The sequence below is a fragment of the Stegodyphus dumicola genome, chromosome 7, assembly GCF_044657685.1.
Source record: "Stegodyphus dumicola isolate Sdum_Otavi_A_Nest chromosome 7, ASM4465768v1".
NCBI lineage: Eukaryota > Metazoa > Arthropoda > Arachnida > Araneae > Eresidae > Stegodyphus > Stegodyphus dumicola.
In genome coordinates, this window is record NC_140774.1 from 4,018,724 (window position 1) to 4,034,750 (window position 16,027).

Genomic DNA, 16,027 nt, shown 5'->3' on the forward strand with positions numbered 1-16,027 from the left:
GTATCACCTTCTTTGACTCGATGTCCTGTAGTTCTCGTGTCGTATCGGGTTTTCATCACCTTCGTCGCCAAGCTGACTCGCTCTCGTGCAAAACTGTGCATAACTTCAAACCTCGGCGATAAGAGCGTATCCGAAGGGCGACTGAACAAGAGATCAGAAGGCAGATGAAGGTCTCGATCGAAGAGCATCTGCGATGGAGAGTAGTCGATAGTCTCGTGGACAGCACTGCGATAGGTCAGCAAGATCAGTGGTAACTTCTTGTTCCATTCATTTTTATTTCTGGAAAACACCAGGAAGAGTTTATAAAGGATCCATTAAACCTCTCTACCATGTCGTCTTCCTGGGGATATAAAAGTGTCCTTTGAGTTTTGTGGATGCCGAGTAGCTGGCAGAGTTCTTTAACTGCAGCCAAAATAAAATATGATCGAAATGTAACTAAAGAGGTACTCCGAACCTAGAAATCCAATTATCATTACCTCTACTACTCTGGCAGCCTCTTGATCAGGATTAGGATACGCTTCAGGCCACTTGGTGAAGTAATCAATGACAACGAGGATGTATTTAGTGCCAGTTCGTGGCAGAAGTCCAGAATGATAAAGGCGATACGTTCAAAAGCGACCCCTACACTATAACCGAGGGAAGTTGCATCTTCCCTCGGTTACGTTTCTTCGGTCCTTTCCGACTCGCACAGGCCGCAAAATTGGCACTTTTTTTGCACGTTACCTCTAGCATTACTCCAGTAGAAGCGCTCTCGAACTCTGTGCAAAGTCTTCCTTATTCCTAACTGGCGTTCTGTAGGGCTGCTATGTAGTTCTTTAAATACGTCCAGGATCCGGCACCTTGGAAGTATCAGCTGCCGTCGAAATGCCTTTCCATCATCTGATTCGAGCTTCCGGTACAAGATGCCGTTTCGAATATGGAATGAGTCCCAGAGAGCCCACTATTTTTTTTTTTTTTTTTTTTTTTGTCGTAGGTCTGTAGATCGAAATGTCCTGACAGGTAGGTTTCCTGTTTGAGGACTTAATTAATTCAACTATGGGTTTAAGGTCGCAGTCTTCCAACTGGTCTTTTCCAAATTCTTCAACACTCCATAGGTCTGTGTCAGACGCTGTTGAATTCGTAACTTGACGTGCGACTGGCTTAAGGAGCTCGTAATTCGCTTCGACCCTGAAACAATATCTGCAGCTTTCTGGGCAGGGTCTTCTAAAGAGGGCATTGTCATTTCCATGTGATGATCCCTTCCGATGATGATAGTAATGTCATATTCCTGGAGTCCCTGTACCCACCTGGCTATTTGACCTGCGGGATTTTCCAAGTACGCAAGGAATTGTAAAATCTATCACATATGGCATGTGATGGTAGGCGGCACTTCCAAATGTTATGTTAACGTTTAATTTTCCGTCGATGTGGTTCTTCTCTCCAGATACAGCCTAGAGGGTAACGCAGGGAGACGTTCAGATGAGTTTACGTTCCAGTTGTTAAGCCAGATCATTTCGAGTTATGTTAACATTGGCTTATGTATCAATGGTCACATTACAAGGATCTTCATTAATAAGTTCTTCTATGATAAAAGGTTCATTACTGCCACACTCAATGCAGAAATCTGAAGCGCTTTAAAATGAGGCTTCTAATTATCTTTCAAATTCCGCTCCCCGAAATGGCCGCAAATTTGTTTCTTGCGTCCTTGCTGGGAAACGGTCTTGTTTTCTGTGCCGTGGGGTATTCTTCAATTCCCCCATACCTGCTTTTCAGGACCGCAGTTCCAGCGCTTTAGGGTTTAATTGTTGTCACTCCCCTTCCTTACCAAGGCATTGACTTGTGTGGTTAAATCATCTAGACGAGCAGTCATTTCATTCACTGGCTCCTGGACTTGAGCAGTTCTGAATGGTTGGCTCTCTTAACGAGTTGCTTGCTGGCTTTCTCGAATTTCATGGATTTTCAAGCTTTTTAAATCCTTGATATCCGCCATTCATAGAACTTTCTATATTTCAAGATCTCGGATGTCATGGATGAAATACTGCAGCGACAGGATTTCCCTTGTTTCTGTCGGGCACTTCGAAACGGCGAGATGGGACAACCTTTCAACATCCGTGGCGAGCTCCTGAAGTGTTTCCGTGGGATTCTGTTGACGAGATTTTAATTGAAGCCTGCTGTAATCTTTTACACATTTCTCGTCGAAGCGTAGCTCCAAGGCGCCGGATGGGGTTTCGAAGTCTAATCTCTGGTTTTCCGGAAGAGTCTTCAGGATATCCGCTCTCAGAGAAGCGGCGAGATGACAGGCCTTAGCTTGGGAATCCCATCCATTTGCGTCCGCCACTTTAGAAAATGGTGTCTTATACGCTTCCCATCATACGTGGATAGCTTTAGAGAGAAACGAGAAAGCATGGGTAAAAATTTAAAACCATCAGAATTGCTTCTTGCTGCCGTTATGCATTTCTTTAAAGTGTCAACTTCTTCGGCGACAGCAAAAGAAAACCTGTTTTCAATTTGTTGTTCGATTTGTTTGTTCTTGGGACGGCAGAAACTCTTTCTTCAATTTCTCAAACTCTGTTTTCAACCATGTCTATTCTGTCTTTTATAGCTTCAGTTTTCATTTCTATTATGGCAATGATTTCTCTTTTCGTTTCCTCTTGACCTGCCTCAATCTCCTCATGGCCTGCTTTCATCTCCTCTTTAATAGATTTCCTCTTTACTTTAACGGATTCTTGTTCTGATTTCATCTCTTCTTTGATGGAAATGACGGCCTTTTTTTTTTTTTTTTTTTTTTTTCTTTTCCTGGAATGCAGCAAAGGCAGACGCTAGCTGTCTTAGTTGCTGATCCATCGCTCTTGCCACTGGCATTGAATTCCACTTATTTTATCAAATGAAACATTTGAGAGATCTGGAGCATTCCACAAAGACAGTCGTATAACTCTTCACAGTATCACACAGTGCAATCAGTAGCTACACTTCAAACTACTATGGACGTTAAACATAACGCAATGCAATGTACATCTAACGAGAAAGCTACCCGACGGTATCTCAGTACTCCGAAGTCCTGCTGAGATAACAGCTAACAACAAATGTCAGCACATGCTCTCTCCGGTCTTATATAGTTTTCAACCTGCCGCTGAGATATTTCTAGTATTTTCTAATTTTCGAAATTAGTGGAAGGCAAGATGAGGATCGAATTACGGTTACAGCTAATATAGTGTTCAATCACATTTTTATTACTTGTACGAAGTAAAAAGTAAGTATTGTAATAGCGAAAAATTTCGGGTATCATAGTTCAAAGAAAATATCCATTTTGACCACTATCGAATGCAATTTAAGGATGTTTTTGCGTAACATCTATACGTAGGAGAGAATAAAGGACTCGTTTCCCCCCAAAAAAATTATAAAACTCATTTAAAATGGAATCTGAAGAGATATTTTCGTGCCTTCTGTATGTATGTGTCTCGCATTACTCAAAAGCGAGTAGCCTCAGAACGTTGAAATTTTGTATATAGGACTGCTATAACATGTAGATTTGCACCTCGTATTTTGGTGCAATCGGCCGCACCAAAAGTATATATATATACCGCTCTTACTCGTCTCAGTAAGCTCAATTTCGTTTTTCTTATATGTTTGTAAATTGTGTATTTTTTGCTTTAAGAATGATTGAATTATGTTGCTCTTGTCTTCCGGTTAAGGAATTTATGCCTTTAGTTAACCTACATGCTATATAGGTGTAGAATTATCAACAATTTAAAAGTTGTTTAAGTGCGGCTAAGCCTAATTTGTTTAGCATAGCAGCCATATTTGTTTACATTTGAAACTTAGCAGAATAGCGGATTTGTTGCCAATCTAGAGAAATTAAGCTTCGCAACAAGAAAGTAACGTCTTCTTTTATTATTGCGAATTAAATTATGCTTAATCCATTCTGGAATTATCATTTAAGTTATTAAATTATCCCTTATATTGACTCAGCGTCAACAATAAGTCAGTTTCTGAGCCTTCAGTGTCTCTTTGCGGAGTGAGATCAAAAATGGACTTTCAGTTTTGTGCCCTAAAAATCTTTCTTCTTGTCCGCTGGCCGAATTGCTCGTTTTTGCGTAAAAACTGTAATTTTAATAGTAATTTTTTTTTTTTTTTTAGTTGCTTTAACTGTACTTGGTGGTTTGTGTTTTTCTATATCTTTCAATTTTTAATGAAAATATTTTGATTTATGTATTTTTGCCTCGTCGCAAAGTGAGAATTGAATTAATTGGTAGCGCATGCGCATTATGTAAGTGGCGCTGAATCGTCTGTGAAAAACTGGTTCCTTTTGATTTGTATAATTTGCCGCTACGCGGCCAGTCTTCGTCTGGCTTTTGAAAATTCCGGAAAATTGCCTAAAGGGAACATCAAACATTAGATTTAAAAACGGCAGAGAATTTTACTCTGCAGAACAGCTTTATCAAAAGGGAAAAAAAACAGAAATTTCAATAAAAATGTTGGCTTTTACATATAAAGCATGCCTTTTACACATAAAAAAATTACAATATCCCTTAATAATATAGCAATATCCCTTAATACAAATATTAATTATTTTAATAAATAAATTAACCAACTTCCCGTTATCGCCCTCATTTTTCCGAGTGGAAACAGTGCTGACATCAGCAACAACGGCAACAGTGATATATCAGCAACAATGGCCCTGATATAATGGGAGAAAATTATCGATTTGATGCGATTTTATCCAAAAACGTAAAATTTTAAAAAAAATGTCATTCGAAATTTGAAAAAATCGCTTCGAGGCTGCACTGGATCTTGTCTAGATGCACCTATGTACCAAATTTTGTACTCCTGGGTCTATTATAATAAGTCTGAGTTATAAAATGAATGGCGCTTTAATTTCCAGGCGCTTTAATTTCCAATGCATTATAGATTTTAGTTTAAAAAGGTGTTCGCTCTCGCTTCATACAAACAGCATAATCTCAAACCTCATTACAACCTTGATGGCAAACGATAACATTAACTTGCTACAGTGGAACCTCGACATACGAGTTTAATTCTTTCCAGCGTTGAGCTCGTATATATATATAGCGAATTTCTCGTATCTAGAAACAAACTTCCCCATCGGAAATAATGGAAATCTAGTTAATCCGTTCCGCAGCCCCAAAAATATCAACATAAAAATCAATTTTTCTAATAAATAGCACTAGTAAATAATATAGCCGTAGTTTACCTCTATTATGGCTTCCGATAAATGATAGCTTCCGACACCGACATTTTAACTGTTTCTCGTTAATCCACACCAACAACAACCTCCAGGAGTTTTAGACGGTGCTTGGAAGTAACGGTAACTCTTTTGGCTACATCAAGTTTCTTAATTTCTGCATTTTTCTTCAGAATAGTGCAGATCGTCAATGTCGAAAGTCTTCCCCGATTCCGCCACTCTTATACCACGCTTATGTTATCTATGATTTCTTTCTTAATTTGAACGATCATGGCTTCGTTATGTTTCTTTGCAGCACTATCTAAGGCAACAATCTTCTTGGGAGGCATCGTGAAATAATTATTTTGACGTTAAATTTAATAAACAATTAACTCACAAGCCACAAACACGTAGATGAAAGAACACTGAGTGTTCTGACAAGGGGATTCCCCGAGTTGAGACGGAACGGGAAATGGCGCCACGCATACCAGCAGCCTGGCTCATTGGTCGTTACTCGAGTCAATGTATTTAGTATATAAATTTTTGCTCATACCTTCCTCGTATCTCGAAATTCTCGTATGAAACTCTAGTGACGTAAGTACGTATTTTTTGCAATAAACAGGTGCGTATTTCTTAATACCAATGGATATTCCTTTCAGACGTTTACACAAAATGAAGTGCATTGATTGCGGACATATTTGGGTATAAAGGCGCAATTATCTTATCCTTGTGAAAGAAATGCCGTTTCGTACCAATTAATTGATGCTCTAAAACTTTCTAATTGAAAATTTGCTCTATCTCTTTTCGTTTTCGATTTGCAACGCCTATCTTCCAGATTTCGTCACTAGCGGCGCTGTGCCGTTTGCATCAGGTCGGGCATAGTCGCTTTACTATACCGTTACCTCACTTGCATAGCTGTAGCTCTCTCCGAACGCAAGAATTTTCAGGTTAATGGGCCTTTGTGCACCCTGTATAAATTCCGTCATTTACTGCAATGTCTTTTTGTCGGGGGTACAAAAGAGAAGGGATGGACACAATTTAAATTGTAAGAAACTTCCTTTTCTACCTGCCCCCCCCCCCCGTAAAATTAATTCTCTTAATGCTATTTTATTTTTAAAGAAAATTTACTAATGAAAAATATATTCAAGAAATAAATAACTCGGAAAAAAAAGTAGTGTATTGCAGCAGAACCCACTTAAAGAGTTTTCCAAGAGACTGTAATGAACGATTTCATAAACGAGATAATTTTTAAATTACAGTTACCTACAAAACAGCTTATTAACAATATAATATCGAATTTATAACTTTAATAATTATTTAGAAATTAAATCCTTGTAGTTTTATTTTTTAATTCAATTTAAATTATTCTTTCTTTCATGTTCAGCTAAATTAGTATTTTGTAATTTAATTCTTTTTAATTTTAATTTCAACTAAATTAGTTTAGAAAGTAGTTCATTAAATTTTGTTTAAATATGCAAAATAAAGCAAAATTATCTGCAACTTCTTATGGATTTTAATGCATTTTCTTAAAATATTAATGAATTAATTTTGTGAAAAAAGCATTTAATGTCTCAGGAACAGATTTACCATTCAAAAAAAGATAGAAAACTGAACTAATAGTCTTCGTTTTCATATTCTAAGTGTTTCCTTTTGTAAAAGCGAGATGTATGAAAATGGACCGAAACTTTACAGCCTTTTTCGTCACCTTAAGTAGTTAATTTGCCTAGGTATATTACTAACCATTATGACGACTGCAAGTGGCATGTTGTCAAAAGAGAGCCATTAAGAAAACCAGACAAAAGGCACCATTAATTTAAAATCAAAATTGTTTATTTCCATTTGTAAAGTGCTTTCGATAAAAATTTCTTTGAAAAAAATAAAAACAAAAATAAAAACTGTTTTCTGAAAGAAGGAAAAGTTTCTCGAAAGATTCATGAAAATTTAAGAGGGTAAATCTCTCAACGTAAAAGATTCTACGCGAGAAAATTTTTTAATATTATCAAAATAAGGGAACATTTCGGATTTAGTGAAATAAACATCTTAAATGAGTTTTACTGCATATGCTACTTGCTAAACAAGTGTTCAGCTTCTCAAGGTCGCGGTTAATATTGTCATTCGAATATTGTTATCGAATTGCCAATGTCCTGGCGGTATGTATACGAAAACATGAAAAATGTATCGCTTATTGTGATCAACAATTCAGTTATACGATCAGAATATTATAGAATAAATATTCTAAACAGTAAATCTGTAAAGTAAAATCTTCAAATAAGCTCAAAATAAAGTATGAAAGTTGCCAAGTGACAGGTGAAGTGTCGCGAAATAAAGGATTAAGTGGCAAAGCAACTTGGTTTCCATTTTAGTCAACCATTTGAAATAAGGGGAAAGAAATAACTTAGGTTTATGTAGACATTTTTTAATTAAAAATCTACACAAATTTTGATTTCGAGGGCGATCAGACATACATTTCGAGGGCGATCTATATACATGACAATGACATACATTTCGACAGCGATCAGAAACACATTTTGATTTCGAGGGCGATCAGACATAGATTTATCTTCTTCAGAAGAAAAAAAGAAGAAAAAATATTCTGCAGAATTTTTTTTTTTTTTTTTTTTTTCGAAAACATCTACGTCAAACTAAAGTTGCTTTATTCCTTTTTAATTTTGCAATAGCATATTCTCTTACAGTGAAGAATGCTGAGTATTAAGATCAGGAGCATACCAACGATGAAATAATTTCACAAATGAATTTTTGCTTCTTTTGTAATTAAACTGCTGTGACAGTACCTATTTATTTGCTTTTAGACATATTTAAGTTAAATTAGTCATATTTCATGGTATTTTGAAGGATTTGTTTTCTCTCATCGTTTAAAGTTATCATTCGGTTAATATTACCAAAGTAGCCGCGGAAAAACGTGATTTAAGTACCTCCTACAAGCTAATACCTGCCTAGTAGGTAATGTGCAGATCACCTAGATATTCCGCATATTACTCCGCATTCCGCATTATTTCACTTGAATAAATCACTCACTTGAAAAATAATTATTTCACTTGAATAAATGCATTTATTCTAGTGAAAGAATTATTTTTCAAGTGAGTGATATTATTTATCTTTGCTCGAATAGCAGCAATATGGGTTTAAATTAATATTCATCAGACAAGCAGTTCAACCATGTTAAGCAATGCTAATTACAGAAACCACTAGACCTCTATTGATTACAATTATAAGTAATTTCATATAATAATCAGCAGATTGTAAATGAAATATATTCGCAATTGTTGAAACATAATAATATCTATTTTCTAATTAATGTGATGCAATGATCAACAAATAGTAAATAGAAATTACTGAAACAAAATGCTATTTACTGAACTTTTGATATCTAAAGAATCAAGTTGACAGAATCTGTCAATCAACAGAAAAGCTAACAAAAAAAAAAAAAAAAAAAAAAAAAAATCATTCAACAAAGTAGAATACAAAGAATCAATTTTAATGATTGAGGACATTTTGAATTTCATAGCCTTGCCTTTTGCTCTAAGCACACCCATTCGTAGCACATTTAGATTAGCAGTCACAATACTGTCCAGTGCCAAAGGGTTAATTTACTATGCAGGAAAGTGGAAATGAAAACAGAAAGAGAAATGTTTCCACGATAATGATTCGGTTAAGTTCACATTACCTACGTAAAGTGGGATTTTTTTTTTTGAAGATCATTGCACATGTCAAGGGAACAAATAATCTGCTGATTAACTAATTAATGTCAATAGTTTATATATAATTATGAAAAATTTGAGAAAAAGGGGTTGGTTCAAGATCGTATTATTCCCTTATTAAATGCAAATCTTTTCTTTTCTTGGAAAACTTTTTCATAAATGCAGCACTGTCTCACATGTTCGTTTAAATGAATCACAGTTTGCCTAAGCTGCGTTAATCAAACCAGAGTCAGCATGTGTTGTTTGCAGATGCAAGTAGTTGTTACATTGCAGGTACGGTATGCTGTAGATTTCCCACTTCATGGAATACAGGATCTGTTTAAAAGGATCACCATTTTACAAATTATTATAGCAAGTAATTTCATTGGCTTATATTTACTGGCCGCCGCCCAGTTGGTATAATAGTTAGGGTAGCCGATTGCAATATCTAAGGGCCCGGGTTCGAATTATGAAGAAGCCATGGTTGTATTTGTCCGACCCTTCATAAGAGGCAACCACCTATTTGGTGCTTCCATAATAAAGTGACCACCGATTCTGGCCTTAGTATAGTGGTCAAAGTTTGTGGACGGTTGGGCCCGCTATTAGAAAAAAAAAAAAAAAAAATATTTACCTGGCGTAACCAAATTAAACTTTAAGAGAATGCGGAATATAAAGATCGCGAAAAAATCCTGAGCTTATATTTTTGTATTAAAAATGTCTTCAAATTCTTTAAAATCAAGCAAAAGAAATCGTATAATGGTACATTAGTTATATCAGCAGATGTAAAATTTTGTTTTCAGTACTATTCATAAGTGAAACCAGGAGTTCCGAAATCTCCTAATCCATTTATCTCGAAATGGATATTTTCAATGATCTGTAAATTTTAATTTAGAGGATGTATCTAAATTTCCTCACACATTTACATACACGTATTTTCTATACATTTCACTTGTTCATTTTATGCAAACTGTCTTCAGAATTTTCAATTTTGAGCAAAATATTTGAAAATATTTCCGTCAAAATAAAAATCAGTCTAAAAATATGGTTATTTTTACAATTATTAAAAAGTTAATAATGCATAATTTTATAAGTTTTGAAGATAAATCGAAATAAATACTTTTAAGTGTACAAAAAGAAAAATTTATGCAAATTGCTCATGGTTCAGTATATAAATCAATTATAAACGCTTTAAAGATTGTTTTTAAATACAATTTTAAACTGCTGAAGAATATTTCTTATGCAAAACGATTTTCATTAAAAAGGTGCGAAATTATGCTAGATACATATATTTCAGGGAAAATATTTATTAAAAAGTATTTATAAATAACAACGAATTGTGTCTCGGATTCCTTTAACCATCCAAGTTTCTTCTCACATCTTACAGGTATTCTGAGACCATTTTATACACATACACACAACTAAGTTACACATCCAATTTATAATCTATTTTGAAGCGTATCCAATATGACTGATGCGATGGCATGGATAATATGGAATTTGAGTTCATCATTCCCGAATGGCAACAATGAAATAAAGAAAAGAAATCGCAAAGAATAAGACCCTGCGAATTAACAGATTAGAGGAGGAATGCAATGCCATTCTCTCCTTTCGAATGTCTGATTTTAAAACTGATTTGAGTATAAATCCAGTGACAAAAGGATCAGACATGTAGCATCTGTATCGTATGATACGAAACTTGGATAGTTAAAGTTTAACTTGATGCTTAAAAATTGATAAATATGTGCTGTAACGATTGATAAATATGTGCTGTAACGATTGATAAATATGTGCTGTATCTCTTTGCTGTAACGATTTGTAACCGAATGATTCTTTTTGACTCACCTACGATATTCATATCTTTTACACACTATGACAGGAAAGAGTGGTAGGATTTCAGATGCTGGTGCCATATTCACCAGGGAAATTTACCAAACCGAAGATGACTGCTTCCCAAGACACTATCCATACAAATCGTCGAAAAAGGAAGAAAAATGGCTCGAAAATTCGTAGAAAAACACAACCGTTGGCTATCAAACAGAATGACAGAAAGACGAAGAAAAGTAAGAAAAATAACGTCACTCGTGTTTGTTGTCGAATCTGTTGGGACACAGCTACAGAACTGAAAAAACAAGGTATTTCCATGCACGTGACAATATGTGGTCATGTCTTATGTGCGCTCTGCTTGCTAAAAGTCGGACGCACCTGCCCCTGCTGCCGAACAGAAATCACATATCCTGTGAGACCTCTGTATCTTGAATAAAAATTAGTTTCTCTTTTAACCTTTGCATCCAAATTATTTGAGATGTCCAGAACGTTTTCGTAAATCTCCACAGATAATGAGTTGAAACTACCTTTATGCGTAACCGAAGAGCTATTTTCAGCATAAATCTAAGCAGAAAATACTGCTGATATATTATTCGATGGCATTTCTCAGCAGCAGTGCCCCATTCTCGAGAATTTTTTCCCTTTTTTTCCCTTCTTCTCCTGTCTCCTTTGAATTGGTTCAATTTCCTCTAATATTACAACAACGATACATTAGGTGTCTTTCGTATGCAATCTGTAAACATTTGCTGAAAATGCTTAAAACTTTTAAGGTACTCATTGTACTTACACTTTATTAAAAGCATTTGCTGAAAACGCTTAACTTATTGAATTTCACCAAATTATTAATTAAAATTCATCACGCCATAAAAAAAGAATGGTAACAATTAAAGACTTTTCAAAGCATTTATAGTAATGAACCCCTCAGAATATACTTAGACACCTGCCACAACACACGTATTTGTACACAGGGTATCTCAATGTAAGATTTACAGACTTGTAGGAAGCACCCAGACGACTCGGAATCGCAAAGCATTGGACACAACAAAATGACAAGCAGATGTACATAGAAAAATCCAGAAGTGGAAGAATACCACGAAGTGAATAAATGCACAAATGGAATTTCGAATATTTTGGAAGATTTCAGGCATCTGAGTACCCTAGGAGTTATTGCATGCAACCGGTTCCTCGGGGCTGTGAACGGGGTGTCATATACCAATATTTCCATATGTTCCCACAAGAAGTAATTAAAATATAATAGGTGCGGGGACTGAACGAGTCAAACCACTGGCGTATCACGCCCGATTCACAATCGGCTAAATGTAAGACCCGAAGATAAAGCTGCTGAGACTACAATTAAAATCCTTCAAAACTTAGCCAAGAAGTCAACGAACCTCACAGGTAAGTGTAATTTAACTTGCACTAGAGGCATTGCTCACCCTAAACGTAAAGCCGATGCCCTTAAGACTAAATGCAAAAGTGCTAATGTTGAAAGTTCAAATACTGATAGCGAAGGTTTTTCGATTAGCCACTAAAACTGCTACTAATGACCTTAAAATTGATACCATAAGTCTATTCAAAATAGAAACAAATTGCATGTGTTGAATACTAAAAACGTTAATAATCGGAATAATGAAACCCCAGCGGTTCAAGTTGTACAGCAGCAGCCAAATTATACCCCGCCCATCATGGTTAATCCTAGCAGTCTATCACATGAGGAACTTTTGAAAAATCTGGCTAATAGTACTGATGTTAAGTTTCTGGAGAAACTTAATGGAGAGTTCATAAAGATTCTTCCTCATATTGAAAATGATCATCGTGTACTTAATGCTTTATTTAAAGAACATGGTGTTGAGCATTATGTATAAAATGCCAAATATACTGAACCCAAATATGCTGAACCCATGATACGTAGCTTAGCCACGTATCATAACCTTTATGGATTTAAAATTAATGTTTCTGAGAAACATTAATTTTGCGCTTACTGAACGTGGATTTACTGTCAGTAAACTCACCCAATTGACCAGAAGGAAAATACAGGCTCTCGTGCCTTTATTCATGGTTGAACTTGTTAAAAATGAGAATACGGGAAAAAAATCTTTGAACTAATAGATCAACTATACTTCTCCAAAACTGTAACAAAATATATAACCAAGAAGAAGTGCCGCAGTGCCATAACTGCCAACGATTTCACCATTCCTCGAACAATTATCATTTTCAACCTCCATGTGTGAAACACAAAACAATGGACTGTCGAGAAAAAGGAAGGACTGAAGAACCCAAATGCAGTAACTGCCCACGTTGCCTCCTATTGTGGGTGTATTAAATTCCTTAAAAATAAGCAGAGCCAGGCAATCTCATAAGCCAAAATGGCCAAAACACAGGCTGCTACACTGACACCAAACACCAATGCTACTAACTCCAACTCGGCTACTACTGTACCTGCCAAGTTGCTTAAGAATTTTAATAGTAACAGCAGTAAATTATTTAAAACTAGCAGCTACGCGGCCAGCCTTCGTCTGGCTTTTAAATCTACCGGAAAAATGCCTAAAGGGAACACGAAACGTTTAATTTAAAACTGCGCACAATTTTACTTTGCAGAACATCTTCATTGGGAGGGGGGAACCACAAATTTTAAAAAAAGTATTACATATAACAAAATTACAAAGAAATAAGCAATATCCTATAATACAAATATTAATTATCCTAATAAATAAATTAACCAACTTCTTGCAAAATCTTAAGAATTCAAATGGTATAAAGCAAGTTAAGAACTCTGTTTCCTATAAAAATCATGCACAACTTTTTATATAATTAAAATTATGTACAATTAAAACATAATATACGAAAACTGTTGCCAAAACCACATTTCTGAAAGAATGAAACTATCATCAGAAAGCAATAATCAATCAAAATTGTGCTTTGTGGATGACATAATTTAAAATATACAAACCTCTTTGCCATTAGCTAATAAAGAGAGAGGCGGGAAAGGAAATTCTTCTTGTTGTGCCTCGCGAGACACATGCGCGTCAAAACACGAAGTTTGCGATGTGCGTGTTGCGTGTCCAAAAATCAAAAGAAAAAAAAAGCAGCATTTTATCTCATATTTTCAACAGTCGCAGACTGAATGAAAAACTGTTGCCAAAACCACATTTCTAAAAGAATGAAACTATTCAAAATGATGCAATAAAATCAAAAAGATAAAATTAAAAAAAAAAAAAAAAAAATCTGCTTCGAATTCTGAAAAAAATCGCTTCGAGGTGCACTGGCTCGTCTAGATGCACCTATGTACCAAATTTCGTAGCCCTGGGTCTATTAGCTTACGCGCAGCACGAACGAAAGACACACAGACTTTTCTTTTATTAAATGTAGAGAAGAGATGTATCCAATACTAATTATATGAATGGTAAAAATCAAATTTTTGAATTTCTTACTCGAAACAACCATTTACCTGGAAATTGCTTATCAAAATTGCTTATACGCACTTTGTGTATAATTGCTGTGGATTAAGTAAGTGCCTGGTTAAGTCAAGAATGTGTGTGTGTGTGATTATGGCAAAGCCTCGAGGGCTATCTGCCTAAGGGGAGGGATGCCTTCGTGGAGTACTTTCTAAGGTAAACTGGCTCGTATACACGTTATACATGGGGAAAATCACGAAAACGTCCATGCAGCCAGCCCGTTAGCGGGATTCGAACCTCCTAAGTCAAGAATGATTATCGCTTCCGGATATTTGTGTTATTACACCATTTCTTATTCCACTATACCACAAAGCAGCTAACGTAATTTACTGTTTAAGACTCCCAGAAGTCGTGCACCAGCAGAAAAGTGAAGTTCAAAGTTCAAGTTCAGGTCAAGTACATGAATGAATTAAATGAAATATTTGGAAACGATAGGATTAAAGTTATGAATAATGTATTCAAAAATTATATGCCTAAGCTAAAAGTAGCTAGTGATCTTATTGATAAAATGCATATTTTTCTTGAAATGATGAATTAAATTGACAATTATGATAGCCTAATAACGTGTATGCATTCAGGATAGTTACATAGAATGCAAATGGTCTTATCCGTAGAGCATATGAGCACAAAGAATTCTTACATGACTTAGTTTTTATACAGGAACATATGCTTGATCCGTATAACGATTTCAAAGCCAGTATAACCGACTGACTTTGAAATTGTTAAGTAACTTTGTAGAAACATTAGGTTATTTCGAGGTCGGAGAGTTGAAAAATTAGCAACCCCTTCTCCGGGAATCGAACTGTGGTCCTCTGGAATATGCACTCAGCGTGCAGACCATCACACAACGAAGGCACGCCAAGAAGGCGGGAGAAATACTTTATATACTCCCTCTTTTAAAAGGCGACTGGGTCTTTTAAGGGGACACAATCGCAAAATCCTGGGTGGGGAGAATCATCATCCACCACCCTTTTAGTTCGGGCGCCACTGTAGAGATATTAGGTTATTTTTACGAAGCAGGCAAGATGAAAAATCAACAACGCCTTCGCCGGGAATCGAACCGCGGATCTCTCAATTACGCGATGAGCGTGCAGACTACTACACCACGAAGGCTTGCTAAGAAGGCGGGAAAAATACCTTATATACTCCTCCTTTTAAATGGCGACTGGGGTTTTAAGGGGATCCAATCGCCAAATCCTGGGTGAGGAGAATCATCATCCAACACGCTTTTAGTTCGGGCGCCACTGTAGAGACATTAGGTTATTTCGAGGCCGAAGAGATAAAAAATTAGCAACGCCTTCGCCGGGAATTGAACCGCGGACCTCTGGAATGCTCGCCCAGCGTGCAGACCACCACACCACGAAGGCGGGAAAAATATTACTTGGCAGATACAGCAGTAGCTGACTTCATCCCTATAACGATTTCAAAGCCTTTCAACTATGCGAAGCACAGATTACATAGACCAACTGAAGGCAGATACGCACTTGGGAGGAATGCCCTAGGTGAATTGCTTATTCTAGTCAAACGCTCCATTTCTCATTACCTCACAACACTTCCACCGCTCTTAACTGTCGAAGCCTTAGTCTTCACAATCACTTTTATCTCCACCTGTATACCAAATAATATACATGTAGTAGATGTGTCTTCTGATTTGCACGCGCTACTTAACACTAACAATTGAGTTATTCTAGGTGGAGATTTTAACGCTCACCGCCGCGTTTGGAACAGCAATTCTATTAAAAAAATAGACCAACTTGCCCAATCAGCCAATATTTTAATTGTAGCTCCGGGTAAAACAACACACTACAGCTTCGGTAGGCCCAAAATTATTGATTTCTTTCTGCTGAAAATATTAGTACTCCTACTTTAATTGAGAGCATGAATGAACTTTC

General features: G+C 36.1%; 1 protein-coding gene across 2 annotated transcripts in view; it reads left to right on the forward strand.

Moving 5' to 3' along the window:
- The window catches only part of LOC118185860 (uncharacterized), a 39,522-nt gene extending 28,393 nt beyond the window's left edge, over positions 1 to 11,129 (forward strand). For both annotated transcript variants that reach the window (XM_035355784.2, XM_035355778.2), the window contains exon 4: positions 10,733 to 11,129. In XM_035355784.2, coding sequence (XP_035211675.1) covers positions 10,733 to 11,116 — 384 coding nt within the window. In that variant the 3' untranslated portion in view covers positions 11,117 to 11,129. The remainder of the gene's footprint in view (positions 1 to 10,732) is intronic.
- The last annotated feature ends 4,898 nt before the right edge of the window (positions 11,130 to 16,027 follow it).